The sequence below is a fragment of the Gymnoscopelus microlampas genome (assembly GCF_963454915.1).
Source record: "Gymnoscopelus microlampas genome assembly, chromosome: 11".
Lineage (NCBI taxonomy): Eukaryota > Metazoa > Chordata > Actinopteri > Myctophiformes > Myctophidae > Gymnoscopelus > Gymnoscopelus microlampas.
In genome coordinates, this window is record NC_139948.1 from 36,872,591 (window position 1) to 36,897,857 (window position 25,267).

Genomic DNA, 25,267 nt, shown 5'->3' on the forward strand with positions numbered 1-25,267 from the left:
GTCTGCAGGAACATATATATTCAAAGTGTAGAATTTCAAATAGGTTTGCTTCAATTCCACCGTTCCACTCCTGTTTTTATTCAGCTGTAACACTGGGAGAACACTGCCACCCAGTGGCACACTAGCAACAATGCACATACAGTTAGTACAATGAAGGAATACAGTAATTATTTGGTTTTATTTATAGAAGATAATTCCCCTGATTTTCAGCAATAAAACCATAGAACAGTTTTAAAAGCATATGCTTCCGTTGTATCAAATGGAACACTTTTGAGAATACAAACATTTCAAAATGACTTGACATGCTTATCTGTAGGCTATTAGACTACAGTACAATTCGTCACATGATTTCTATTTTTGTTTTGTTTCTTGAGGGGTTCCTGTAGCTGCATTCTGGACTACGATTTTGAAAAGTTACAGTCAAATGCTGCCGTGTGAACTGATTTCTGAATAAAATACATGAGCATTTCAGTCATGAAACCTATTACTTGTAGCCTAACGCTGAACGTTATTACAAGTAAGTCATTATACACTTAGTATATATGCGTTACATCTAGCCATATCTGTGTGTGAAAATATTGATTTGGACTAGTGGTGCAACAGTTAATCGAACTAATTGATTATACAAAATAATCGCTAATTTAATTAAATAATCGATTAATAACTGATCCCTGCTTTGGGCATGTCATATCCGGTGACATTTTTCAAAAACTTTAAAAAATAGTGCAAAAAGCAGATCTACAATTGTAGATCAGCTAATTTCACTATTTCTACATGACACAGTTGTGCGACAAAGCATAGGGCTGAAGTGGTAAATGTTTTCGTTGATATTTAAAAAGTAAAAAATAAATATTTTTGAAAAACAAGCTTCTCTTCTCAATTAATCCAAAAAGTAATCGACAGAATAATCGCAAAAAAAAAAAAAAAAAAACGATAGTGGCAGCACTAATTTGAACAGTTCTGTTGTCGTTCTTTCTGCCACCGGTTCCAAGTGGACTCAGACAAAGAGCTGGCCGTGATCCTTCCTTGAGTGGCGTCGCCTCAGCTTTAAACTAGACAGGATGGTGTGGGCATTCCGGGCCTGTTCAACAGGAAGTCTCTTTGCTGAGTGGCATAGAGCCCGTCCCTGTCCCACATTCTGTTTGTTATTTGACTGATTCATGTTCAGATTAGCCTGACGGCCGCAACACGCCTCGGGAGAAGGCCTCTGTGTCGGAGTGGATTGTGCTGCAGTTGGAACCGGCGATGACGTAGATGTCGTGCCTAATCCCAGCGTACACTGCGCGGCCTCACGGGGGATCGGCACAATGTCCACCTTGCCCTCTGCTCTGTTACTGGCTTGGCTAGTCTGGTGGGTGGTCTCTGGGGGGGCATCAAAGCATTTGGTGTATTTCAGTTTCCCTGGCTCTGGAGAGGAGCTGCGGCTGCTGTCTGCGCTCCCTGGACGGCTGTTCTCCGGGGCCCCGGCGTTCCAAGGCTCTGGTCTTGGCTGCCCACCCCCAGGGCCTGATGGGTTGCAGTCTTGGGTTCCCGGGGTGGGGTTCTGGTGATACCTCACTGGTTGCCCGGCGAAGTAGTGCTGTGGCTGGATCCCCAGAACAGAGTCTGGCTCACCTATCGGACCACCCAGAGGAGCCCCAGAAGCTCCCTTTACAGCCAGGACTAAGAGGAGGAGGAAGAGATGGCAACATGAAGCAAACCAAAGAACTTCATATACATTCTTACAGACAACCACAACAATACCAATGTAAAGTCATTATCACCCCCTGCATCCTTTCCCCTATAGGATCACCATGGAAACAAGCCTCAAGGCTTAATTGTGTTTTTATCCTTTTGAATTAATTTCAATTATGACAAAAAACTCCTATAGGTGAAAAATTCTAATATGCATGCTGCTGTTTTGTATTATATATTGCAAACTGGCGCAGGGTGGCATGAGCTGCAAACCTGCATAAGGAGGGTAAATGCCTTCCCTCCTCTCAGTGCTGTGCATGAGTAGCTATACCACAGACTAGAAACCAACAGAGACCCAAATGACCAGAGTTTGTGAAACAGCACTGGTTGTGTGTAATGTGATACTGAGCCGGCACTTGTTTGTGACGCAGTCTCCTGCCTCAGCGGCAAGGCCTAATGTTCTTGAAATCACACGACTTTGATGAAGTGTGGATCATACCGTAGAAACAGGTAAATAATGATTGTGTGTAATTACGTTTTACTCATATAAAGGCTTTGGTTTAGGTGTGATGACATATTTTAATACGTATGATCGATCGCTCTGCTGGTAACACATTACACACAGGCAATATGGTGCTGCATTATAGGCATGCCGGTCGCACATACATGTCAGAAGCATCAGCGTCCCGTTCACTTCCATTCTATGGGAGCAAAAAGGTGGAGAGTCCGGTTGCGGAGAGTTGACATGTTGCATTCAACGCATCTGAAGCATGGAGTTCAACATTGGTGAACTTTGTCAACCAATAGGAAAGAAGCGCTTATCCCTACTTGGCACAATCATATAGGAAACCAATTGTAACTAGTATCTAGTAGCTACCAAACATTGTATTTTACTATTCCTCTTACTATTTTTCTCAGTAGTATTTGTCTTCAATGATTTTCTTTTGATAATTTGTATATCAGCTGGTTGTTAATCACCAGGTCCCATGGCTGCTGTCTGGGTCAAACAACCACACACAGTATACAGAATACAGAAACGCTGAGGAAGGCCTATACTATAAGGATAAGGATAAGGATAATTCCTTTTAACAGGTCGTTCATGAAAGTCCTTGTGGTCTTGTTTCCAATGAGAACCTGTGAGCAATTAGGGGTTAAGAGTCTTGCTCAGGGACAAATTTCATTTCATCGACGCATATGCTGGGATGGCCTGGAATCGAACCTGGGGCAACCAGGGCCTCTGGTTCCCTAGGCGTGCTCACTAACCACCCAGCTATGGCCGCGATATGTGTCCATTTCATTCTGTGGTTCTGCTTTTAAAAGTGTTGGCTACATACTTATTTGCGAGAGCTGATGACTTAATTTGCTATTTTTGTGCCATTTGTGTTGGCACGCATCATACTCTTAAGACTACTCAGTTGAGCATGCCAGTCCCGTTGTTTGAATAGCTAAATTAAAACGACAGATGCATTATGACTTTCAACAGAAGAATAGAAAATGACACCACTAGTTCTCAAATGACTTCTGAATTGACAGGAGTGGTGTGGAAAGTAATGGTTTTGGAAGAGTAACTCTGGGATTTAAAGAAAAAGGTTTTACATGCCCACAGAGGCAGTCACATTAAGTAATCACTGTGATATTGTTGCATTAATTACAAGGGACTGTTTTAATTTGGGTGGAGAAGACATCCAACACTTAATGCCATTTCCATTAAGATGATCTCTCCGAGAACAAAGCAATTTGACTCATTAAGATATACCGTACAGATACTGTATGTACAACAAGACTTCAGCAGCATAACAATGGAAAGAAATACAACGTATCAAAAGAATATGGCCATGTGGTAGCATGCAAAGTGAGAACCAAACACCAGACTACTGCTAGCCCATTTAGGCACTCTACACATAACTAAAAGCGAGGGACCTACTGAGAAACACAAGCCTTCAGAGATGGGCCTATCTGTGATTTATGAAACCAATCACCTCAAAGCTTTGTCTGTAATCTATAATCAGAGCATCTCAATTAAAACAAATGCTTGAAGCAGAAAAGAAGAGACACAAGCAGCAATCAGCGCAGCAATCTATAAGTTAATTACATTTAGGTTCCTCTGCTTCTCTTACGTAAAATAACATGGTTCAATACAAAAGAAAACCACGAAAGAAAGGGGTAAAAGCAAAACTAAGGGTGAGAGCCTACAGTTGACTTGACCCACACTTGCAACACCAATGACCTCTATGACCCGCCTACCTGCTCCCTCATTGGCTTCAGGGCTGAGCTGGTCCACTGCCTCATTGGATGAAGACTTGTCAGATATATAACCCTCGCTTGACTCTCTCTTGATTGCTCGACTCTGTGGGAATGACACAGAGTCTGAGTATGGGGACCAGGTGACAGCTTTGGAGTAACACATGGGGAAATTTAGTAGATTTCTGCAGACATTAATTTGCTACTAGTTAGTAAATCCTACACCCATACAGTATGTGTTAGCTATATACTGCAGGATAGATAGAGCATAGCTCCAGAGATGAGTGTGAGATGAACCTGTCTGACTATTTGTTTACAGTTACAGACACGATGCCATTCATTATGAGAGAAAGTTTAATTATCTGCCATCTACATGTACTTGATAATCTTAATTATCAAGTATTATTATGTACTTAATAATCATCATCATCATCATAATAATAATCAGCATAAGAATTCCTTTGGGGTATTTTTGTCACTGTACATACATTTGCACTACATGAAATTTGTCCTCTACATGTACCCATCCTAACTATTAGGAGCAGTGGGTGCTATTAATACAGAGTCCGGGGAGCTGTTAAGGGTGTTAACTGGGCGGGCCGCGGGGGACGAGCCCAGGACCTTCTGATTCCCAGATGGCCTCTCCACCCATTCAGCTATGGCCTCTCTACCCATTCAGCTATGGCCTCTCTACCCATTCAGCTATGGCCTCTCTACCCATTCAGCTATGGCCTCTCTACCCATTCAGCTATGGGCTCTCTACCTTTTCAGCTATGGCCTCTCTACCCATTCAGCTATGGCCTCTCTACCCATTCAGCTATGGCCTCTCTACCCATTCAACTATGGCCTCTCTACCCATTCAGCTATGGGCTCTCTACCCATTCAGCTATGGCCTCTCTAGCCATTCAGCTATGGCCTCTCTACCCATTCAGCTATGGCCTCTCTACCCTTTCAGCTATGGCCGCCCCACGTATTTAGTTTTTTGTCTCAGGTCAGTCCAGTAAATATATGTATAGTGTGCAGGGCTGTGCTGAGCTCCTTTCTGCGAAAATGTACAGGCTTAATAATCTGAACGAAAGCAATTAATTGCATTAACCACTTAAACCCTATACTTTGTTGACCGGGGTCCCCCAGGGTCCATACCTGGTCCCCTCCCATTTTCTCTATACACAAAATATCTTTACCAAAAAGAGCTCACAACACATCGCGCTGCGAGTGCGACACATTTGTAACTTGCGTGCTTGTAGCTCTGCTATTGTCACTCAATGTTCGACCTATTATTATTACATGCCCAGAATAGGGTCTCCATTGCAGTGGTTCCCAAACGTTTTTGCTCAAGACCCAAAATAGAAATGAGATGTTTGCCCAGGACCCAAATTAGTGAAAATAGCAGATTTACAAGCTCTCAACGTGTTGCTTCGCACGTTGCGAGCTTTCTTAATGAATTTATGGAATTTGGATCTTTACATTTTAATAATCAAATACTTTTTGGAATTGTTTTTAATTGATTGAGAACTGATATTTAAATCTTTTGAAATAATATATATACAATATATATATATTATTTCAAAAGATTTAAAATTATATATTTTATGTAAGAAACTCAGGACCCATAAAAATTGGTCCGCGATACCCAAAGTTGGGAAACAGTGCCCTATAGGGTTCATGTGGTTAAAAGAACGTTCAGAGTCCATAGATGCAGAGCAGCAGAAAAGCAGTGGCTGGTCAGTGTGTTAATCCTGACAGAATAAGAGCGAGCTAAGCCTCTGGCTGCCCCTTTGGCCGTGCCAAAGTGCTTAAAACAACAAGGAACCTTAATCACTACAAGCAGCTTGGGCAGTACTCTCTCTGTCCTGTGCATACAGTATACTGTAGCTACTCCAACCTCATGCAGCAGTTAAATCACAGTCTATATTAACATTGCAATAATAACATTTAGGGCTTAATTGAATAATGAGGAAAATACCAAACTTAGGCCATATCAAGATATTATGATATCCAAAATCCCAGACGAGGTCCAGTCACAATATCAATATAAAATAAAATCTATCTCTATATTGCCCTACAGCCCTAATTGATTGAGTTTCTTCTTACTTCTAGTGAGCGTGGCCGTTCTCTGGACGACGCCCCGTGTTCCTGATCAGCGGAGAACTGCTCCTCCAGGTTGGCGGAGGTTCGGCGAGGTGGGGTGTCTGGAAGAGGTTCTGAAGGTGGAGGGGGCGTGCCGGCTCTCTGTCGGGGGCCAAACACCTGCTCCTGGTGTGTGACAAGGAACTCCACTATCACGGCCTGGAAGCTGGTCTCCAGCAGGGCATCCATTGACATGTTCATGTCCCCTAGAGGGCGCAGGAGCGTCGGCCCGAACACAATGCCCAGATTCCCTGAAGACATCTTGTTTTCCTCAAAGTGCTCTGAAACTCTGTGAAGAGGAAAAGCTGACTTTAAGTAACTGTATAGAAGTGGTTCTCAAACGTGTTCAAGTGAATGATCCCCAAATGTATATGTATTTGGCCACGGACCCCCATCTGAAAAGATTTTGTGCCAGGGACCGCCATACAGGAAGATTTTGAAATCTACAAGCTCTCAAAGTGTCATGATGCGACACTTGTGAGCTTGCAGATCGACTATTTTCGAATAACCAAATTATAAAATAGGTTAAAGTGGTTGATCAGATTTTTATGCTATAATAACACATTTTACTGGGGACCCTCTAGAAGCCCTGGGGGGTCACCACCACTTCCCAGACCCCATTTTGAGAACCACTGCTGTAGAGTGTATGTAGATGTCAATGGCAAGTTACCACATCAGAAAAATGCATCAAAATCTGAAATCCAGACTGAGCTGAAGAGAGTATTTTGTGAAAACGAATTAAGTGTAGTGGGAAATTTCAGCCCACCTGTGCAGGTGACACATCATGTGATGCAGTGTGCTGAAGCTGTACGACGGGAGTTTCTCCAGCAGCTGTCGCAGGTTGAGAATGACATCATGCACTGACCCGGACGTATCCGCTGTCGCCACCCTTTCACTCAGATGTTGGACGGTCTTGCCTATTCGGATGAAGTCGTCGTACAGGTCGAAGGTAAACAGGGGCTCTGGAAGCTGTGGGAAGGGAAAACAGCCTGATTAGATCATAATCACAGTCTTGACTTCAAGCACTGACATAAATACTCTCAATGAATGAATATTAAATCGGTTCCATTCCCCGTAATGAGCCAGATAATTAGTGTACCTCCTTGAAGAAGTGCTTGAGGACAGAAGTGACGTCATGGGGTGAGTGGTCGGACAGGTCCAAGTGGTTCCCTTGAGTCTCAAAGGCCTGGACCAGCTTCTGGATGCGAGGCTTCGACCCGCTGACACGATACACTCCCTGGGAGAAAGATAGGAGGTTACTGATGCAGTGACATGGTAGTAGCTGTTCTTAACATCACTAACTGTTAAAATAAAATCGACAGCAGCCTGTTCTGCATACGCGGGTCAACAGTACCTGGACATTGAGAGCACGGCTCTCGATTTCCTCCGTGCAGCGACGCACCACGAGGGGCACCTGGTGCCGGCTGTTCCGTAGCAGCAGCGAAAGGCCAACGCCAAAAAAGACCCCCTTCCTTTGTTCACACTCCAGCTGACACACCTCCAGACACTTCCTGTGGACAGCCAGCGGACACTGACCACAGGAACAGAAAACGGAACAGAAAAACATTTAGACAAAATTATCCCGAATCCCCTTCTGTTTCGTTGATGTTCTCTCTCTGTGTTGAATAATAGGAATGGTGTCTCAACTCAAGTAAGTGTTACATTGTGTTATGTAACTGGGGGCTGACTTGAAAACATACAAACACAAATTGCACTCTCAAACACAGTGGCTAATGCATTCATCATTTGACAACTGTTGCTATGGACTAGTAATAAGTAAACCATCCATCTTTGAAGTGTTTTATTCTCCTCAAAGGAGTGTGTCTCTCCCCTATGGCCTCGTACCTCCTCACACTCGATCCCGTTCACCATGATGTAGTTGTCACACTGCTTGCACTTGTGCATCTTGCTCTTAATGCTCTTCATCTTCCTCAATCGGTGTGTCAGCGCGGCCCGGGATGGCGTGCGGATCTTGCTCCCACAACCGTTTGCTTCCATGGCGGAATCCATGCTGTCTGAGAGTGAGGAGACAGAAAGGGCACAATTAAAAACTATGTAGTAAAATTATTTTACGCGAACGCCTAAATCTTTATATTAAATTTAAAAAACAAACCAAACCAACCTGATTCAAGTACTGTTGCCATGTCCCGTTCATCCAGGTCTTCTGAAGACATTGTCCCAGTGGATGGGGCTTTGGGCATCCTGACACCATGGGCTGGAGAGGGTAAATATAAAATGTTTAGCACTAAAGAGCTCCCACAAGCTTTTAAATGACTCTTTTAAACATTACGGCTATTTGAGATTTCTTCCTAATGAAGCGTGTGATAATAATGTAATTATTGTTATTATTATTATGAGGACAAAAATGAGCAGATGTTTGCTTACCGGGGCTAGACAAAGATTCCATACTGTCTCCCAAACTGTCAGTGTCACTGTAACCCATTCTTCCTGCAGAGTATCAAAACAAAATGAGTGGACACTTTTCTAAAGACCAGGATGTCTAAATAAACAGCACATACAGTGAGTACAGGGCATTTCTACAGTTACTCCTTACTTGCATCAATAGGACGTCTGCCATCCAGAGATCTAGAGAGATCCAGGCAGCTGTCATTCAGCAGAGAGAAAGAATCCGTCAATGTGCCAGGGTTACTGGTCTTCCTTTTGGTCTTCCCGGATCTTTTATCAAAGGAACAGTAGACAAAAACACAGACGGATTTTAGCGTCACTATTTGGAGCGTTATTCGAAATACATGTCTGTCCCCGACAACTGCTGATACCGCCAAAGAGATAATAAGTGCATACCCTTTGCCTTTATACTCCTGAAAGGTGAAGGTTTGTAGGGGCTGCTCCGGAAGGCGGTTGCTTAAGATGTACTGCAGATAGGGTTCCCCGGGCTCCAGGGGTCGGCATGTCAGCTCCAGGTTGTGGTAGCCCAGGGGGACAGCCTCTGTCTGCTGGCGTTGGTAATAGAACATGTTGACTGTAGCCTAATGCAGAGAGAACAAGTTGGGCCAAGCCAGGGGAAAGATGGATGTATAGATGAACAGGTAGTATACACAACATCAGAATACCGCTCTGGTTATATGATGTTCCTGTATGCTCTTAGTTTAAAAAACTAATTTTCTACAATTTGAAGGACCATACCATACCCTTAATCTATTCACAGCTTCAGCTAGATACCAAATATGAACATAGACTTTGATTTCAGATGTCATTAAAACATTACCAACATTACCAAACTTAACTATTCAGCTAAAATAGTTTGTCAATGTTTGGCTAAACACTGCACTCATTCATGGACATTTTAATTATGCCATGAGACGTAGTCAATGGGTTAAACATATGCCAGACCAGCAGAATGGTCCTTTAATGTTGCTTGTTATATCTAATCCATAATAGAATCTGGAATGCTTCCTTAACCTATTAAAACCGGGAAAGCATCTGTGTCATTTTAGATTTCTTTGTCTATCAAAAAATAATCTCTCAAGAACAGATTCCGACCTGCGGTGGAATCTGTCGGAGCGGTTCGTCCTAACCAGTGCGCATTGGCTAAAAGTGGGCGTGCCTTCAGATCAGGAAGTGGGCCGCGCTTTACCCAATCAAATGTAGTGGGCGGGATTCACGTGTCCATCCACCATGATCCACCCTCCCCCCCTCGAAACTAGCCGAAACTAATTTAACAATAGCGTCCTCGGAGCGGACAAAACCACGGAAAGATATTCACATTTTAAATTACTCTTTCATCATAGAAACAAGTGGGCTTATAACCAAAACCATCCATGTTCTCTGGGAGAAGTGGTGTTAGTGTTCCGTGTAGAAATATTGTTAGTGGGAATGAAAACATGGTCGCACCAACCGGAAGTGATGCGCTATAGGCAGACATGAAACCGGTGTTTCCCTGCGCTCTAGTCTAACATTATACTCCTGCCAGACTCCACAGAATATCAGAAAAGCAGAGGTCGCTGTTTTTCATTTTCTGTGGGGTCTGGCTACGCGAGACTAATCAAAAAATAACTGATCTACAAGCTCATAGCGCGTCACTTTGTGCCGCACTATGAGCTTGTAGATCTTTGAATATATTTTTAAAGTGAACATCTTTAACTCAAATCTTTGCTTCTGGAGAACAAAACATTTTCAGATGGCCACAGCCAAATACAAATCATTTTGGGGGTCCTTGACATGAAAAAGTTTGAGAACCACTGATATAGCAACACAAGCTTTTCAGAAAACTGTCTTAATGGGTTAATGTCAAAGGCACCAACCTCTTTAAGCACCGTGTCTCCCTGACAGATGAGCTTGCGCATGTGAGAAATAATGACATCTTTGGTCTTCACCAACTCATCCTGTTGGATCCGGGCATCGTAGACACACTGCCTATAAGCTGCCTCTGATTCCGTCATCTGCATGGGGTAGACCGAGATACAGTATAACATTACATAACGTACTGCATATAACTAACATACTGTATAAACTCTGCTACTGTGTAAACTCTGCTAAATGCTTAAATTGTGAAACTGCTAAATAGCGACAAAATGATATCACTGTACTTGAAGTGCATCATTAAGCTTCGTAAGCCTAAAGCCACATATATTATAAACATTTATACAAGGGGTAGCATGAGCCAGGCAATGTAAATGGTGAGAAATGCATTCCAACACTGTTATTAATTCCCATAAAACATGAATTATGCGGTTGCTTTGCCAAGTGTTATGGTAACCATGGAGAGAGCCAGTGGCCTCTCTGGTTGTCTTCCATTTATTATTTTATATGGCTGTGACATATATTGTTTGTTAGTATGCGTGCCTTGGTATTTGCTGTATAAAAGCAATTATACATACATACAGTACATACATACATATCACATACTATCACTGTGGTGATTATTATAGTGCACACATAATGTTCTTCTAATGTGCTTTTAATGACTTGCAGTGCCTCCGCAACAATAGAGCAACAACAGCTCCAGTGAAGTTTCACCACAAAAACAGCAATTTGTGGTTCTCTCCCTCTCATAAAAAAAAAAGAAAAAGAAAATGCATACAGACGGTGACAAATTAAAGGAGAAACCAACATAAAATGTCTTAGTAAGGTGTTGGGATCACCACAAGGTGACAAATTAAAGGAGAAACCAACATAAAATGTCTTAGTAAGGTGTGGGATCACCACAAGGTGACAAATTAAAGGAGAAACCAACATAAAGTTTCTTAGTAAGGTGCTGGGTCACCACAAGGTGTCAAATTAAAGGAAAAACCAACATAAAGTTTTTTAGTAAGGTGTTGGGTCACCACAAGCCACCAGAACAGCTGGTAGCATATTGCCATGGCACAATTTGTCTAGCAGCGATTTTCAACCCGTGGGAGGATGTTTAAAGTGGGCCCCCAAATAATTGGCAAAACACTCACATTTTAACGATAATATAAAAATATTGCATTGTCATCCTGGAAGAGACCACTCCTGTCAGGACTGAAATATTTCATTATAGGATAAAGGTGATCACTCAGAGGAACTTGATTTGCAACTTTGTACTGAGTTGTGGAAAATAATGGTGAAGAATGACTCATGTGACCATCACACTTTTTTCCACATTGCTTTAGACCAGTCCTATGGTTTTTATACCACTTAAATCAAATGTGCATTGGTCTTTGTAACAAGGAGTTTATACTACTATAACACCCCTCTCTTTGTAGTTGTTGAATGGTCTGTTCTTGCTGACACAGTCTGAGTATGTGCTCCTGCATTTACATTCTCAGCCACCAGACGAAGAGTTGTTTTTCCTAATATATAGACCAATTATTTGTTTACCAACATTGAGACTGGATGCACAGGTGATTGTTTCACACAATCAATTTTCAACCTGTTGTTTCGGGGTGCGCTGGTTTCAGCACACCCCAACCCCCTCTTGTCTGTTGGCTGGTGAGGCGCGTCCTAGCGAGACCTGATAGAATGGGTTTCATAGAGAGCATACTGGTTGCACGCATACTGGTTCTTATCAGTGTGACGTCGTCTGTTAAGGGGTCTATTGTACCAATGCACAAGCATCACACCAGCTTTGTGGTTAGAGGTTAGTGGTTCCACTATACTTCCTGGTTGCACTTTGGCTACGTGAAAACGGGGTATTAGTCGGTCATTAATGTTTTTCCTTAAATTTGTCACTCATCTGTACATATGTACTGTATCTAATGTGTGTGTGTGTGTGTGTGTGTGTGTGTGTGTGTGTGTGTGTGTGTGTGTGTATTCTTTTATTCATTTCACCTTGGTCTGGGCATCATCCCTGGACTTCGACTTCCTCTTGTCGATGGTTTTGTATCCAGCTGCATCATCTACAACCCGAGCCTTCTCCAGCTCCTCACAGCGCTGGATGTACTGGTGCCGGGCCTTCTTCAGAGCTGACACTGCATCACTCTGAAAACCCGCGTATGCACACACACAATTTAATTGAATTTAATAGGTTAAAGATCTATTAGATTAGAGGTCATTATTTAGGGAATCACCAGTTATACCCCACAAGTTTAGACAAAATATAGAGAGTTCGATCACTCTCACTAGTGTCATTTAAAAAAAACGTTACTGGGCAAGATTGCTAAACAACTCACCATCTTCTTTTGTTGCTTTGTCCACTGTTCCTTAAACTCTCTGCGCCACTTGTCAAGCTCATTCCTCTTGGCAGCCAAGGCCTTCAGGATAAAGACACCAGATCACAAACATAGTCTCTACAATAGAACCCTGCACAGTAAAAACCCAAGTGTTCATTTAGAACTCTACCAAATGGAACCAAAACCTAAGTATTCACTTAAATACCCTCCCTCTCTCCCTACCTTCAAAACCGCCCTGAAAACCCACCTGTTCAGAACTGCTTTCCGAGTTGACTTTGTTTCAACTGTTGTTATTAGTGTTTTATTGCTTTTAATTATTTTCCTAATAAAATTGTTGTTTTTTCACCCTTTCCCCCTGGCTCCACCACACACATGTAAAGCGACTTTGGGTACTTAGAAAAGTGCTATATAAATTCCAGGTATTAAAACTAAGAGTGTGTACAAATATAACCAAATGGACCGTTGCAGGTCTATTTTGGTTCCATTTGTAAACACTTTTCGGAGTTGAATTAACACTAAGGGTCACACAATGTGTGGGCACACCGGCAAATTCTGCTTGTGTGAGAGATTAATTATGTGTGACACAGAATGTATGTGTGTGTGTGTGTGTGTGTGTGTGTGTGCGTGTGTGTGTGTGTGTGTCTACCTGGTAACAGCGCTGTTGTATCAGTTCTATAGTCTGTCTGGAGGCACCACTATTTTTTATGTCTTGCTCCAGGGCCATAGTGTAGATGTATTGTAAAGGCATCATAACCTGCAAAGACAAGAAAGACAACCTGTCTATAGCACACAGTCTTTGCATGCCAGAAAAGTGGTAAAACATTAGTTCTTTTTAGTAAGTTTGACTCTATTATTATAATATAGTAATATCACGCATAAAATGCGTTACTAAACAAAGTAGACAACCAAATATTCATTATTGTTATCGTTAAATGTCAACCATGGCCAATGAGCTACATGGCTTTTTGCCATATTTTATGGCAAACAATGATTTTATGGCAAACAATAATGAGAATACTATGAATACATTAAAACAGTATGATATACTGTACAATCATCTAACAACCAGATATACACAAAAACAGTGGTGGGAAAACAAGATTGTACTTAGGTAAAAGTATCAATACTGACATATAAGTACCAAAAGTCAAAGTACTCATTACGCAGAATGTAATGGCCGTTTCACAAGTAATCATATGTATAAAACATGATACAAATCTGTTGAAAATATCAGATCTACAAGCTCACAACACGTCACATCACGACGCGTTGTGAGCTTGTAGATCTGCTATTTTCAAATCACCAAAGATTAAATAGGGCTAAAGTGTTTAATACCTCAGTAAATGTACTTAGTTACTTTCCACCACTGCAAACATACCTGCTGTGACACACAGGACTTGGCTCCCTCTGCAGCCTTCATTATGCTTTTTGCAAATTCTTGTTCTGTGAAAACAAATCATGATTGAAATATTGACGTTCACTTTGTGTGATTTGTTGTTTACTCTGCTATGCGTGTGGTAAGAAAAAACATACATTTCCAAGGGCTCTATACTAGGCCCAGCCTGTTTTCACTCTGTACAAAATATCTTAGAGAGTAGCGGATCTAGAATAGCGGATCTACAGAAGCTCACAACGCGTTGCGTTGCAACATGTGAGAGCGGCCGCCTTGGAATCCGAAGGTTCCAGGTTCGATTCCCGGCTCCTCCTGGCTACTTGTCGAAGTGTCCTTGAGCAAGACACTGAACCCCTAACTGCTCCCGATGAGCAGGTTGGTGCCTTGCATGGTTTCCTCCGCCATCGATGTGTGAATGTGTGTGTGAATGTGAAATACATTGTAAAGCGCTTCGGAGAAAGCGCCACATAAATGCAGTCCATTTAAGACTAAAAGCTTGTTAACATGTTGTACAGTAGCAGCAACGCTAATGGAAATGAATGGCATCAGCTAGCCAGTTGCTTTATACTTCCAGCACCCTTGCTCAGACCACACCCATCTTCAAACTCAGACTTCATTGTGATCTCACCTACACACCTGTAAAGTTTCGTGACTGCATCGTGCATGGTTGTGATGCTATCCCGTTGAAAATATCTGTCCACAGACAGACATATAAACACCACGCACAGACTCATAATGTGAAAACAATACCAGGAGTCTGTCTGTCGCATGGCTTTAGTTGTGCACACATCAAATAATGCTTGAATTTAGGTACAATTTAGACCAAGTGGATTAACTGGACAATATAACCTTGCTTTTATAGTTAATTACAATACAGAGACAATGACTGTAAAGCTTATGGAAACTCATGACCACATAACCCCTGCTCTTACCTCACTGCAATGGCTACCTGTGGTGTTCAGAACTGATTCTAAAGTTGTATTGTTTGTTTTTGAACGGCCTTGCATGTGCAGACAAGCTATTACTCTGGTCCCCAGGACAAGGTTTGTGACAGAAGGCAACAGTATATTTGTCCTAAGGGCTTCACACTTGTGGAATAAACTTTCAATGGAGGTTAGACAGGCTACCTCAGTGTCCACTTTTAAAGCCCTTTTAAAATCTCATTTTATGGCCCGGACGGTTGGCGTAGTGGTCCGGGCACCTATAGGCTGCCAATGCCAGCGTGTCGCGGGTTCGAATTCCGATCCCAACGAACTTTGCTGCGTGTCACTCCCCATCTCTCTCTCCACATTTCCTGTCAGTCTACTGTATACTATCTATAAAGGCAGAAAAAGCCGTAAAAAAAAGAATCTCATTTTTATTCAATTACTTTTAACTAGAGGAATGCTAGACTTAATTTTGTTTTATTGCTCCTTCAATGTTCTTATTTTTTTATTGAACTGCATATATATTTTTTCTTTTCCCACACTTTTCTTGTCTATTGTTTTTATGTCCGAGAAGCACTTTGCAAACTTGTTTTTGAAAAATACTATACAAATAATTATTTTTCATCATTTTCATTATTTTATTATATTATATTGTTATAAAGTAAAGGCATAGCTTCACTGCTGATTGACATCAATACCCCATCATGCTAAGCGCTGCTCAACATCATTCAGGCTGCTCTGTTGTTAAACACTGATATTATATGATACTACGTTTACACTTATTATGGTATCACTGCCCAGGGCACAGCGTGAAGCTGCCATTTAAACTGGACAATAACATACCTCTGTGCTCGTCTTTGGCACTCTTACACGATTACAGCATCGCCTCTAAGGTTTGAGTAATCCACAACTGTGAGGGCCTGAGCTCCGCCCTTCCTGCATTAGTCATGTATTGTTGTTGTTGCCCAACAACACAATTGTCGTCATAACCAGGCAGGGCTCCATGTGATTACTACTAACAGGCTGACATGTTTGGCATCAAAGCTGACGGAGACAGTAACGATGGGCACCTGTGCGGGCTGATGCCAGAGTGATCTCTGTGCATGCACTCTCAAGGCACTCTTGACATTTCAATTACCCTGCGTTTACTAACTAATCTTCCCTCTAATCCTTCTCTCCGCAGGGCTTGGTGTGGGTTGAATGCACCGTTGGCTGAGCACTGACCCTTCATGTACTGGCACTGGGTAAGATGCATGGCCCCATGTGTTGGTGAATTATGTGAACGTGGTACCTATTATAGCTTTACCTTCAGGTGCTTATGGTCTTTGCATTCTGTTACAGAATACTTTAAAGTGACTGTCTGCGGTGCCACTGTTTTTGTTGTGGACGCCTGACAATAACATGAGCACCAGTGACCTGTCATAAGAATCTCAGAAACAGGATCATGCCTTCAGTCAAATCTAGATTAAATCATTTTATTTTAAATAAAAAAAAGAAAAGAATAGGAAATATTTAATAGACAATTAGTTTTACTCCTTTTTCTCCCAATTTAGTCATTATGCCAACTAATTCCTCCCACTGCTTGCCACTACTGGCTCACCTGCCAGTGAGGAGCCCCTACTGGGAGGACGTAGTGCCTCTGTCGTACTCCTTCCGACGGGGGGAGGGGAGGGGAGGCGGGGACATAGATTGGTGAAGCAATAGGAAGCGGTGCTGGAATCTAGCGCCTGGGTTTAGATCCGCCCTTCAAGACCATCGATTGGGCTCGTTCTTTCAGTCTACAAACCCCTTGACTCTGTGGTGGGCAGCCCCTGCGGATCCTGAGCGCCAACTAGTGCATCATTCTGGTATCTATCGCGCGCACACACACACACACACACACACACACACACACACACACACACACACACACACACACACACACACACACACACACACAGCCTTACCCAGGTTCATTCTCTTCTCCATCCAGGCCAGGAGGTCCTTGGCGTAGCGGCACCACGTCTTGGTGTACTGGAGGGCCATCTCAACTCCACCCTCGCAGCGACAGAGGACCAGGTCAGCATCCTGGGCTGAGAGGGAGTACATGAGCATGACTCCAGGTTCAGGTTAAAACACCAAAGCCTCAGCTTCAGTCTGACTGGTTGTCCAAAACAAATACTTTTCTACTGGGTTTAGTAATGGATGATCTTCTTGTTATTGTACAATACATACATAACTCTACTGATCAACAATCAGATTAAGAACAAATCTATCAACTACAAAAAAAAGAAGCTTCACACAAACCCCATGTAGGATACAATGACTGCACACGGGAAGTCATGGCTGGTCTTCAGATTTCAAAAAAGGGCTGTAACTTCCCATTATATCTCAGCAAACAGCCTGTATACTGTATGTTCCAGTACAACAAGTGAATGAATATCCAGTGTCCCAAAACATCATGTAGAAATTCCACATAGGATCCTGAATCTTTCAGACAAAAATAATGAGAACGTGGACCGAAAAAAAGGGGCAGGTTTCATACGGACCCAAGACAAAAGGCTTCAAGCGAGATCAATTCCCTGTTCTTTTCCCTGACTGCTTTCTTCCTCTCTGGCGGAGTCTGCCACACCAACATTTCACTGCACATACATGTATGAGCATGTATAAATTGTATCTTGAATCACAAGGCTCCATTAGTTAGAGAGACAAATCTCTGGTTTGAGAGCAGTGTCACCCAAACCAGTCGGAGCCCATATGCCGCATGCATACCCATATTACAGCTGCTCTGTGGTCGGCCAGCCAGGATGCTGACATGAGATCACTCTCTCTGACATCAGCTGCCCTTCTTCTCTATCTGAGTCACTGTGAGAGAGCAGTGGATGTTATGTGGTCTTGTGTCTACCCTCTCCCTACCACTCTTCCTTGACTCTCAGTGCCCCACTTCCAATCCACCTTTCAGATGAATGTCAGTTTCAGCAGCTGAACTTAAACGCAGAGATTAACCAAAGGCTACTTTCACTTCCTTTATCAAAAACTGTCAACGCTCCAGTTCCAGGTTTCAGGATAAATATTTGGCCGGACAAAACATGAGAGAACGTGTGCAACTTCTCTTTCAAGTTCCTCAGTTGGACAATCCAAGGGAGGAAGTCTCTCTACTAGTCTCTGTCACAGAAGCCAGTAGTAAAATAAATACATAAGAGTCAAGCCAGGCTGATGTCTTCCGGCATCTCCAGCTGTAAGCGAAATCCACAAGAATCAGTTTGAAGAGGGAAATCGCTTGGTGATTTTGTGGCCAGATTGTGTGCCGGGTTGACCTCTCTCAGTCTAGCTCTCTGCCTCTCTCCTTTCAGTGCTCTCTGACTGCAGCCTCTCAGTAGCTTCTGGAGCCTCCTGTGCTGGGATTGGGGATTAACCATGACAGGTCCAGATTGTAGAGTGACAGGCTTTAGTGTAGAGGCGTGTGTGAGGTTTAGCTCCTGGTGTGTGACAGAGTGCCAGGCGGATAAGGACCTGATGGATAGCCAATCCCAGCCAACAGTGGTGCACTGGGAAAATACTCAAGAATGTTCTCGCTCTCCTTCTCAATTAGGATTTTATTGTAGTGACAATTTCATAGAAAATTTCTCACAGAAACATCACGCTCCTCCCCTTCCTCCTTCACGAGGTTGTTTACAGAATGAGTTGATCACAGGTATCTAATGTAAGCTCCTTACAAGCACAATGTATTTCTCAGTGTTATTTAAACGCTACTGAATGTGACTCCCTAACCCCTAATCTCTAATACCTGATAACGTGGGTCCAACGGGGTCAATCTATTTAGCAGTGATTTGTCTACTTATCTCCAGCCAGCTGAGGTGGATCCTCAAGTTGAAGTTAAAGGTGTATTTACTTTAAAACATTTCTGGGTTATCTTAATGTCTACTCTGGCTTTTATGTGAACCCCAGACACTAGATATTTGATATTAATTTTATCAGACATACCCATTGTAACTGCAAAGCCGATTTTAACTGCAAATTCCATTTTAACCATGTTAGATTCACTGATGTACTACGTTCCGGTGACCGATATTGTCCTTCTAATGCGTGAGGGGGCTGTGTTATTTCAATTCCTTTTTGCATTTTTAAATATGTCTTTTGAAAATGAAAATAAAAAATAATTAAAGAAATAAAATAATAAAATAAAAGAAAGAAAGAAATTAATTTAAAAAACATGCTTCCCCCGCCCCACGCATTAGAAGAACAATGTCAGTCACCAGTACCGGGGATGTCTGTTTTCAATCTAGCAGTCTAACATGGTGAAAATTAAGTTTGAAAATAAATAAATATTGAATTGACTAGGAAAATATCAGTGATTGCTCTCTCATGCCCCCCCCCCCCCCCCCCCACTTGCATCTGAGGTAAAACATTACAGCAGCTGCCTTGCTCTCTAATCCTCTCTTTACCCCTGTCTCATCCTGATCACGTTAGAGATTAGTGCACGTGTCTAATTGTGTGAAAACAAGAACGGTTAAAGTGGACTGTTCGAAGACAATTATAAAGAGACACTAGCCACTAAAGGCTTCTCACGATTGGTGCGTTCCCAATGTCAATGTATTACTGGGTTGTCTACAGTGGTATGTTCTACTGTGTTACGCTATATACTGTACGTAGTGTGACCTGCAGAAAATCTTCGTAGCCAAACATAGCCATCCAAAAAACGTCCGAGAAAGCGTATCTGATACGCAGGAGGAGGGGCTGCATGGGGGCAGCAATAATGTGAACTTCAGTTTAAATAGGTAGCCTTTTTCATGTGATAATGTGGCGTCTGAGGTGAAGGCTAATGTGTGACTATTGTCTTGAAGTGATAATGATCACTGGCCGTTGGAGTTTAGAAGTAATTCACACATTAACTACTTAACAATAGAGTGGTTATTTCATTCGGGCGCGTACATACACGTACATACTCGCGCATGTGCGCGTGGGAGGGAATAATTATAGAATGCCCTCCGAAGAAACCTAGAACACACCACTGGTTGTCTATGGATGGACAGAAAGACATCTGGTGTTAGTGACTAATGTAAAACCGAACGACCTAATGTATGTGTAAAATGTTGAATAATTTTGAATTGTTTAACACAAATCTTCTCTTCTGAGAACTACTGATTTAGAAGGCATTTGTAGAACTAGAATCAGCCTCAGGTCTGTTAGATTCACTGATGTCCTACACTCCTGGCAAATCAAAAACACCCATACATAGTATAATGTGGTATTAATGTGGTATAGATAGCCAAGTCTCCACTGCGATGTCTCCTCTATGGCAATAACACACAAATGCACACACTCATCCATACAGAAGGTGTTCTTCTGGGTATTCATTGAGCTGTACACATGCAATAGTACCTGCTAGCCTTCCATCTAGTTCAGCGGGCTCAGACTCAGAGGGTAGTATCTCTGGACAGAAAGTGTCTTCACACTGCTGGGAGAGATAAAAGATACATCATAGATTAAAAGAAATCCCCTCAATTGTTAACTCAATGGTTACCTTATCAGCAACCCCTCAGAGATAAAACATAAATTTACTGTACACATATTCATTCCTTACAGACACATCATCTTGCTCTGTCAGGTCTTCAGTTTCCATGGAAAGCGCTTCTGGGATGGTTGGAGAATCAGGATCATCCGTAGGACTACAGAAGAAAATGTATAAATACAATTATTAATTCATCTCAATGCTCTCATGAGCCTTTGACATATCCGGTCGACTGATGTTTGGTTAACCATATGAACCCTGGCATCCCTATTCTGGGGGCAAACATTCTGCAAAAAACTGCAGATCTACAAGCTCACAATGCATCACAAAGGGGCCACGTGTAGACCCCTGGGGCACTCTGGTCAGTGAAGCATGTAGGTAGGGTTTAAGTGGTTAATACTGTATGTAAGGAATGATGGAATTTACACCTGGGTCGTTCCTTCATTCCTTACATAATGCGTTATTCAAAGAATGATGGAATTTACACCTGGGTCACCTGCATCACCTTGTTGGGGTTATTTTGTAATGATTACCAGCTCTCACTGTGCATTATGTTGCCTATAGCGGTCCAGTAATGTTTGTTTTTTTGAAGCCGGAAGGAGGAAGTTCGGATCTTCCTGGTTCCCTCAACAAAAAGCCTATTGGATTTTTGCAATGGATTTTTGATTATTGTAGGAAATAATCACAAGTTATGTAATATGAAATTATTTTGTGACGGTCGCACTTGCATGACTCAATATCACCATCAAGAAAGCTTGTGGGTTCGGTGTGATGACGTCTGCGTCAACCTCTGTAGGATCATTTAGCCACTTGTTACCGCCTTTATTAAGAGATGTAAAAGCAAAATCCATGAGCGGGGTATTCTTTGATGTATTTTATGTGGTATAATAACAAAAGGTGAAAATATCTTAAGCCCATGTTAACCACAGACCTTATTTCAGGCATCTAACCAAAACCCCATAGACTCTGAGAAGAAGGCATTGGAAGTGCAATAAACTTGTTTCCTGGTTTTAGGAATACAAACTTCGGCACTCTGTTATATACAGCTACGTGGTGTGACAGTGAATCAACACGTACCTTGCGTTTGAGAGAGAGAGAGAGAGAGAGAGAGAGAGTGAATATGTGCTAAGGAGACACGTTAAGCTGCAATCCGTACGTTTTATGTCCTCTCCTGGCAAAGAGAGGTATTTGCAATTGTAATACCTGAGACTCGAATCTGAGTCTCCCCGCATAGGAAACGAAATACCGATATCTAGTAAACATGCAAAGTTGAGAGATGGTGGAGCGATGGTCTGCCACATAGAGGTGCCTTGCTCACAGGTACCTCGGCAGTGCCAAGGAGGTGAACTGGCACCTTTCCAGCTACCAATCCACAATCAATACAGTGGCCCGTATTGGATTTCACCGGCCACCCTCCAGCTCGCAAGCCAAGTCTCTACGGACTGAGCTACTGCATATTAGAAGCTTACAGGCTTCTAGACAAAATAGTGATTCAACGAATCAGAAGTAGGCTACATCCCTAGCAATATAAACACTGTAGCAGAACAATGGTCTGTTTTTCAGGAATAACAGACTTCATCAGAAATGAATATTCAACAAAGCCCTGTAATTAAAGATCATATTAACACAACAATTACTGTCAAGGTTATTTGTTACTTATCAATGTGCTTAATTGCACCTGTCCTGTACTTTCCATAACCATAGGCCATTTTCCATTGCTTGGCATTGTTTTCATGAATTGGGGAAGGCAGGCTCACATTAAAACAATACCATACTTGGATAGATGGACTGGTTTTCAGTAATGGTTTCCATAAACAGTGCTTAGAACTAAGACCTTTCAGTATCCTGTTCAATTTACAATGTATAACTTGAAATCTGTGAGTGAAAAACAAGAAGCAAGACTTACGAAAACTCCAAGGAGAGATCAAGGTTATCAAAATCCCGGAAGATCGCACTGTAGCGGTTAGGTTTAGATTTTTGTGGGGCCTTCATCACATCTGGAATGGGAAATGAGCAATGTATTACTCAATTTCAGCTGTTATAAAGTCTTACCATTTCATACAGTGTACAAAAAGGAACCTTTAAGACATTCTTGGTCTCAAATGAGACATGCACACATGTGCACGTGCGCGCGCACGCACACACACACACACAGCACACAGCACACACACACACACACACACACACACACACACACACACACACACACACACACACACACACACACACACACACACACACACACACACACACACACTTGCACTGTATAATACAATTCTATAAACAGAACCTTGCAAACTTAATTTTGCTGTAACTGCTGTGAGACTGTAAAGGTTTTGTGAGGATATAAAAAGATCTTTGATTTTATGTGTGTTCATGGCTTGGACAGTTTAAGTGCCTTTGTAAAAATAAACAATTTAGCTGTGAACACTACTTGCTTCCAAGAAACTTGTAAAATATGTAAAACTAACACTATTTTTGTTCCAAAACTGTCAAATAAGCCTGTTTTGTTGTTGTTTTATAGCTAACCAGACTCTAAAAAGAACATAATGAAAGGCATTGCTGCTAAAATAGAGGGGGAATTAAGAGTTATGTTCATTCAGTGATATCTGATTGTATACATTGTATCTGGTTGAAAAAATATATACAACTTTTGTCTGAAAGTTGGCATGAACTATGGTGGATTTGATTAACCAAACCTCTGCTATCTACATACAGTTTGAATTTATGTTTCACATTGGAACATGTAAATGAGTTAAACGAATCTTTCCCTCACTCTCTCTCTCTCTCTCTCTCTCTCTCTCTGAGGCTGTCTCCATTTAGGTCAACCACATCCTGCTTGCAATGTGTATCATGCTCTGTTGTACAGAAAGTCCTTGTTTTTCATAACAACAGTGTACCAGTCATATATATACATTAGTGACCTTTATGAGACAGATAGATATGATGCACCGGCACAGCTGCACCGGCACAGCTAACTTAAGATCTATCATTTTAGATCCAATTCCCTCACTGTTTTGCTTAAAATCAAAAACCCCTTATTTCCCCTTCCATTGAGGGTAAAGATTTAATCAAAGGTTAAATGATTATGGATTTACACAAAACGTCTTGTTGTTTTCAGTTAACCCATTAAAACAGCGAAAGCATCTGTGTAGTTTTAGATTTTTGCGTTGGCTATTCAAACATAGCAGATATACAAGCTCACAGCGCGTCACTTTGTGCCACAATGCAAGCTTGTACATCTGCTGTTTTTTTTTCTAACAATAACCCATTTTAAAAAAAAATGTATCTTGAAAGTGTGAGAACTACTGATTTGGAAGGCATTTGTAGAATCGGCCTCAGGTCTTTCTATTCTTTGTTTTTCAGAATGTTTAAAGACAGCCATGTTCAGTAAACTTCAGTTGCATGTAAATACAGAAGTAGCACAGAGAACAGTGCATGACAGAACAGCCACTGCCTGCTGTGTCAAAATGGAGAAATAGTTCAGGAAGTTCATCGATCCTGCAGTTGCACTGAGTAGGGAGGATGTAGCACCAAACCACACAACACCCTGGCAAGCACATGCACGCACAAAGACTAAACCAGGCACACACACACACACACACACACACATTTGCACGAATACACGAGACGTGCATGTCAGGAGGTTGCCTGAGTCACGTCAGCAGATCTCCCAAACAACAAGTGGCAGTTTAGAGTCATTTCATTGGCCAAAAATCTGCCCTATGAAGCTGACCTATGAAATTAATAAAAGAGTTACGTAAAAGCATCTCAAATCTCTCCAATAAAACTCAAAATATTTTATAACAAAATGAACCACGAGGCCTGTATACAGTATGACATGAAAGGCAACACTTCTTCAAATATCTTCTACCAAATTATGTCACTCTGCTTTTGTTCTCTCACCTGTGGCAGCGGAGGTGTCCTGCTGGTCAGGGGTTTCTTCCATTTCCACGGTGTGACGGCACCGCAAAGGGCCCTAACAACACTAGTCGAACCTCATCTGCCCTGAGGTCGTTGTACCACCACACACATGAAGAAACATGAGCCCGAGAGCAGAAGTATTATCTGTATTGATGCATGCTACACCGTCCGACCGTACAGATACACACTTGGTAAATGACGGATTGGATAGCTCTTTGTCAGCAAGCCCTTCTTGTTCTCAAATTGATCTTCCTCTAGAGAGGAGGGGAGGTTGGCCAATATGGTTTCACCACCATGAGAAGAGGAAGTGTGTGTTAGTGTCACAGTAGCGAAGACCACACCTACTGTGTCACACCAAACATACTGAGGTGGAGTGTCGATGTTGCCATCTTTTGGTAACAAATAAAAACTCTTGATGGAGATATTGTTACAACGCTCACAATCTGGATAGTGTGATGCCCCATCACATTTGTGTGTGAGTACAGCGGAACAGATGAGAAATTAGGGGAAAGTATATGAGAGAGAGATGCATCATGTCGTGCACAAGCACATCCAGGTGCAGGTGCAGGACAAATGAAGATCATCATATAAAAGCATATACTGTAAGTTGGGTGAGTGTGACACACCCAAATCTGATTACCTGCCATTTCTTTTATATCAACTGCCTCATGAACTGTCTTGAGTTTAATTGGATTTAGGACCTACATTTTAGGTGACATTAAGTGACAGAGCTTTTCAGTTGACACGTAAGATTATAGGTTTTGAAATGTTGACCCTTTGAAACAGCCTAAAGTTGCATTATGGGTAGGCCCATACAGTAGCTCCCAGACAGCTGGGCTCCAGAGAGAGCCTCCCAGTGTTGCCATGTATGATAAGCGACTTGTTGGTTTTTTTG

The 25,267-nt window shown here is 42.1% G+C and overlaps 1 protein-coding gene across 5 annotated transcripts; it reads right to left on the reverse strand.

Annotated features, from left to right (window-relative positions):
* Window positions 1-44: 44 nt before the first annotated feature.
* On the reverse strand, window positions 45-24,619 carry gmip (GEM interacting protein). Of its 5 annotated transcripts, XM_084071061.1 has the most exons (22): window positions 24,355-24,619; window positions 22,355-22,445; window positions 20,521-20,605; window positions 20,319-20,394; window positions 16,904-17,029; window positions 14,017-14,081; window positions 13,285-13,392; window positions 12,639-12,719; window positions 12,298-12,447; window positions 10,308-10,445; window positions 8,848-9,032; window positions 8,600-8,721; window positions 8,431-8,493; window positions 8,168-8,260; window positions 7,891-8,060; window positions 7,400-7,576; window positions 7,145-7,282; window positions 6,812-7,014; window positions 6,010-6,334; window positions 3,919-4,021; window positions 2,341-2,375; window positions 1,559-1,662 (listed from the first exon to the last, which is right to left on the reverse strand). In XM_084071061.1, the coding sequence occupies exons 1-21, from the start codon at window positions 24,395-24,397 to the stop codon at window positions 2,365-2,367; spliced, it is 2,553 nt and encodes an 850-aa protein (XP_083927187.1). In that variant the 5' UTR covers window positions 24,398-24,619; the 3' UTR covers window positions 1,559-1,662; window positions 2,341-2,364. The 5 variants fall into 5 exon arrangements, with proteins under 5 accessions (XP_083927185.1, XP_083927184.1, XP_083927186.1 ...); XM_084071059.1 differs by lacking the exon at window positions 2,341-2,375 and having other exon boundaries at window positions 45-1,662; window positions 20,319-20,391; XM_084071058.1 differs by lacking the exon at window positions 2,341-2,375 and having other exon boundaries at window positions 45-1,662.
* Window positions 24,620-25,267: the final 648 nt, after the last annotated feature.